The following is a 5,584-nucleotide window of genomic DNA, read 5'->3' on the forward strand; positions in this document are numbered from 1 at the left end:
ATACAACCGGACCTTCCCTTCATCTGGGATCTTTCCATATTCACTAGTTCCTGGCTTTTAGTTTCGAAAGAAATCTTCATTGTCTCCCTAGAAGAAAACTCGAAAGGAAGAAGGGAGAGATTTTACGGGCATCCCATCCTCAGGTCAGAAAGCGAAGTAGCAGGGACAAAAGATTTGTTTTCTTTGTGATTCTTCCTTGTGATGAAGAAAGAAGTTAAAACATGACTGCTCCTACCTACCATAACCTCCCTCTGGTAAGTGTAAGCTAAAAAAAATAAATGTTAATTTTTTCTGATAATCATATGTATACATTTATCCATTTTTGCTGTAACAAGGGAATGTATTCAGTGTGCAACAGGCATACAAGGTAACACGGAACTATGCAAGAACGTGTATTTGTTTGGAAATGCTTATTCATAAAGAACATGCCAACTGTGGCATGCTTTTTTTCCTTCAAAGGGGTCCTCATCAAAACAGTGGGATGTATGTGGGATGGTATAACACACGCAAGATGACTCCGTAGTTATGGTATTCTTGAATACCACAGATTCCTAGTGTTCATTTCAGACTGACGGCACACATAGCAACTGCTGTCTCTTTCACAGAGACGGGGTTTGGAACAGGGGACAGGAGGGGCTCTTGTGTTTGAGAATGATGCAAGAGAAGCACATCGACAGAAAAAAACAGAAGGATATAGGCAAATATTCAAATGCATGTCTAAATTTTGCAAAAACAGTCATACCACAGCTACGTCTAGAACCTAAAGTAATGTCATTGCTCTAACGCTATGCTGCAGTTAGATGCTCGATTTACTGGGGCAGACAGTCCCGTTAGTAAGGTTACTTTTCTTCTGGAATCGGAACTATGAATGCTCATTATGCAATGTACAAAAGCCTAGAGTTAACCTTTAAAGTTATTCTGCATTTCACTTTCACAGTAGCCTCAAATCTGCAGCTGAGACAGCTCTAAGTTCTATTAAGAAACTAGACCTTTTTAGATAGGCCTGACAATAAGTGCTGATGTTTTATTTATGCATGTATGTCTTACAACTGCGTTCCCAAGCGTTCCCATTATTCAGTAGCATTCACGTAGGAAATTCTAGTACATTTACATTAGCACGCATTTATGCACAGCTTTCCCAGGCTTATTACATACGTGCACAGCTGCGTGTTCTCGTGACAGCACGTACTCGAGTATGTATGTTTTTATTTTGGTCATAATACTGATAACATGTTTTTATGTTCGTGTTTCATGTTGAAAAAACCATTCCGTCTTCCACAGGTGTCTGTCTCCTTAACTGCTCCTCTGCTTTCAACTGTCTGCTACCACCACCCACACTGCCATGTGGTTAGAGACACACTGGAAGAACATCCGCCAAGCCTTGTTGCTTCTTTTCACTGCTACTCTTCTCATTGGGGTCACCATGCTGGCCATTTCACCTAACGTCAATCCAGTCGGCTATGTCTTCCTGGGGGTAGGGGGAGTGTGCCTGATCGGTTATTTGCTGACCGTGTTTGTCGAGTGTTACCTGGGAAGTCGGCACCGACATGACGCAAATGAGATAACTCCAAACAGGCAAAGCCAAGCGGGGTAAGCAGCAACCGGGTTATTCCTCTCATATGACTCTGCTCGGTCATGGCCATTTTACAAACTGTTTCCTCTAAGGCACCAAACACGGACTCTGTTCCGGAAGACAAAAATACTTTTTAGGTTGTTTTCCTTCATTTGTCAGTGGAGGTTGCAAATGTCTACGCCATGCAGGTCCTGTATCTTTTCCAATATGTATTTTATTCCTTCCAGGAACTGATCCACTAACAATTTCCAAGGTTAAACAAATAAAGGCTCAGTTTTATTTTTCTTTGAATAATCCAATCTTGCCAAACAATGAGTCAGACAAGGAAAAAGAAAAAATGCTGAAGCAATACTGAATCTTAGCTGGGTTTAGCTCTATAAAAGTTAACTCCAGAGCAACTGTTTCCTGGCAAAGTTTCAAAAAGAAATCTGTAACTGGGTGTGTTTCCAGTCTTAAAAACCCCACTTGACAAATTTTGAGACGCTCTGAATGCTCCCATTTTTTTTTCTTCTTTTTTTTTTCTTCATGTATATTTGCAGATTCTCAGCATGACCTAATTTAACCCCAGTTTGCATACCGTATTTGAAGAGTTTACCTTTATTTGTGTCATTGCTTTCTGGTCTGTATAATCCAGATAAACATTATCCACATCTGTAAATGACTTGCCATTCTCAAATGCACGGTTTGAAGGATGGCAAAAACGTTCTTATGTGTTTATTTTTAGAAAGAAGTCTATATTGGGCTTTGCTAGCCTCGGGCCATACTAGAAGAATATTAATATCTGGTTATGTAAAAATATGACCTGAAAAGGAAAACGTTTCTAATGTAACATTTTTCTCTGCGGCTATTCTTTTTAACACAGCATAGTTAGTCCTTGTTTAAACTAAATAGAAATACTTAATTTCTTCCACTTCTTAAAAATAGATGAACATTGAGCTAATGTATTAAAAAAAAGCAAGGTCCTGTTTTGTTCCTGTAACTCTTAGTAATAAATTTAAATTGATAGGAGATTTTAAATGAGAGATATCAAGCTAAGCCGAGGACACTGAATCGAACAGTGCAGATTTCTACACTTAGTCTGGAGAGCGTGGGGAAAAGGTCAGACGATCCATTCTCTAGACTAGGAAGCAAGACATTAAGTTGACTGGACAAGTGAGCTGATCCAGCGGCAGAATATCACACAGAGTAATGCCACGTGAGATACCCTGCCTCCGTCCCATCTACTGATTGTAGCACGGTCCCTATAGTACATTAACTGGAGTACCTGCCCCTGCATAAACTAAGCAGTAAAATAACCAGCGCAACTGCTATTCCCTTCTTTGTGCATAGGGTGAACGCTGCCTATGAAGCACCCACCTACGAGGAGGTGATGACCATGTCGGTTCCAGCAATATGGACGATTGCATCCAATCCAAGCTCGGTGCCCTCACCACTGAATGAACCTCCTCCTTACAACGTAGTTATTGAATCATCTGCCCAAGACGAGATTATGGTGCAGGCTTTCAGGGTGTCAGTGGCATCAGACACAAGGCGCACCTCTGAGACAGACACGGGCTCCACGATGCAGTTGCAGCTGGTGCTGCCCCCAAGACTGCAGCGATTTGTTTCGGACATCCATGAAGTGAAAGGTACTGAAGACAGGTTTGAACCATTAGAGCCACTCACTCCACCACCTGCTTATGAGAGTGCCATCAATGATGAGGTCTTTGAAGATGCTTTCCAGCCCTCCATATCATGACTAATTTTACCTTTCGTGAATGCAGAACCAAACCCTCACCCCAATACAGGATGCGCCTAAAGGGAAGGTGAAAGAGCTGAGATTTTTTCACACCCGAAGCTGTAAAAGTTTTTCTCACCATTTTCTCACCAAACTTTTTCTCACCAGAGCTGAACTACACACTCAGCTTTTGATGTCACTAGGATCTTTTTGCACAAAATATAAATCAGTGCAATACCACAATGCCTTGTCTGGACAGATACATAAAACCAGTGTGAGGAAAGTCACGTTACATGTAGTAACAATTATCAAACTGGACATACCTTTATGAGGGAGGAGAGTGAATCGTGAGAAGAGACAAGGTTGCCAAAGGACCTCTGAAGAAGGACTGTAGAATGCAGCCAGGAGAAGCTGCCTGGGAAACGGAAGGAATAGAAACAGCACCAAGTAGGTTCTCCCTGTGCAGGAGTATTTCTGCGGCCTGTGCACTCATCAGCCACCCTAAAATCCCTACTCAGGGACTGAGGCTGCAGTTCCCCAAGTTGCTGTTTTGCAGCAACACAAATTTATGGTCTGTGCTGCTCGTTGCTACCCCTCTGCCCTACTTCCTCCACATCCTCAGCTGTGCTGCACTGGAGCGTGGCTGAGGGGAGAGTGACTGTCTTCATCTGGAAGCTGGCACCACCCCAGTATCTGTCACTTGGGGTTGAAAAGCTGATGGCAAGCATGGCACCATGAAATGGCTTCTGTTGTTCACAAGGTTCTCATCCCACACAGCCGGCAGGGGTGGTCAAGAGGGAGGTAATAGCAGTTTTTCTCCCGTAAAAGAGGCTGGCAGTGGGATACAGACACATTTTTGTATGCTCTGCCTGGACCACCAGCCTTGCACCACGACAAGGTGTATTTCTCTGCTGTACTACAACCCCAAACAGATGGCTTGAGATACTTTATCATCATCCTGGGGAGTATTTGCATGGAAAAGTCAACCTTCCTCCAGTTGTCTGTAACACTGCTGTGCACAGAGGCTTTTCTCTGGACTCTGAAAAAGGCCAGTCTGTCTGCGGAGGCCACAGCTGCACTGGAAAGCATCTGAGCACAGCGGTCCCATGGCACACGTGGCCTCCATCGTGACGGCTCTAGGCTGGAGCCAGGTTCTAGCTCTCACTGATCAGTGATGCTGTGTGGTCTTTTAGAATGGCCGAGTTCAGCCGATAGCTCTGCAGCATTACAGTGGTCTGCAGTATGCAAAGAGACATTCATGTCTGATGAATGTCTGAATGGAAAAAGAGAAAGAAATATGGTGGTCTGAGTCTCCTTATGAAGGCAGAGAAGAAATCATCACAGCCTTGCGTCATACAGCTGCATCATCTTTAATTCATGAGGAACCATCAAACCATAGGCTAGAAGCAAGTAATTTATTTCTCGTGGTTTGATTCTTTACAGTTCAAAGAAAAAAAAAACTTTGTTGTTTACAAATAAATGGGACCACATTAAAAATACCTGGTGGCATCATTACTTTTTCCTCCCGAAAGAGACACTCCACGAAGCCATTCTTTTGCTTGCCTTCTGCTTACCTGATAATCTTGACTTACAAAGAGAAGAGGTGCTCCATGTCTGTATCTACAGTGGAATCTCTTTAATGTCATTAATGATGGAGGAGCTATGATACCTCTATCACAGAAGTATGATGAGATGTGGCCATGTGATTTCTTCAAGGCCATCCACCTCTTGCATCTCCCTCCTCTGTCTGCCCACACAGAACAGCCCCCGGCAAAGGCAGTGCGGGTTATACCAGGCAGGAACAGAAACTCTGGGTCTAAACTGGGTAACCGCGGACCCCTCTGGGTGCACCGAACTGCCCAGAGTCCAGAGGACATTCAGGTGCCCCGCACAGAGAGGACTAGCCAAAACCAAGAGTGAGAATGCCACCAGAATCAAAGCAAAACAGAATCAAAGCCAAAAGTGCTGGGATGCGGGTGGTTACAAACATAAGTAGTTTTTAAGCTGGCAAAATACCGACTTCAGAAATGGATATTTCTTGGAAATGTCCATACAATAAGTAATTATTGGGATAATGTCGGGTTTGTTTTTTTTTTTGTAATAGGCTGACACTATACCATTTTAATTTGCTTTGCAGAAGTATTTACTAGGTCTTCTGCCATTTTTACCTTGAAAACCTCGGGTCTTAAAGGTGTTGCAGTACTAAACTGCCTCTCAGACATAGAACGCTGGGATATTCAACAGGCTCATCGGCCTCGAGTGGTGCAACTGTATGAAAGAGCTGCATTTGCAGC

The 5,584-nt window shown here is 43.2% G+C and overlaps 1 protein-coding gene across 1 annotated transcript; it reads left to right on the plus strand.

Annotated features, from left to right (window-relative positions):
* Window positions 1-1,342: 1,342 nt before the first annotated feature.
* TMEM139 (transmembrane protein 139) lies at window positions 1,343-3,371 on the plus strand. The gene is given in 2 exon segments (XM_010136216.1): window positions 1,343-1,590; window positions 2,903-3,371. Coding segments are annotated over 2 exon segments (717 nt in total).
* Window positions 3,372-5,584: the final 2,213 nt, after the last annotated feature.

The sequence above is a fragment of the Buceros rhinoceros genome, unplaced genomic scaffold (assembly GCF_000710305.1).
Source record: "Buceros rhinoceros silvestris isolate BGI_N320 unplaced genomic scaffold, ASM71030v1 scaffold825, whole genome shotgun sequence".
Taxonomy (NCBI): domain Eukaryota; kingdom Metazoa; phylum Chordata; class Aves; order Bucerotiformes; family Bucerotidae; genus Buceros; species Buceros rhinoceros.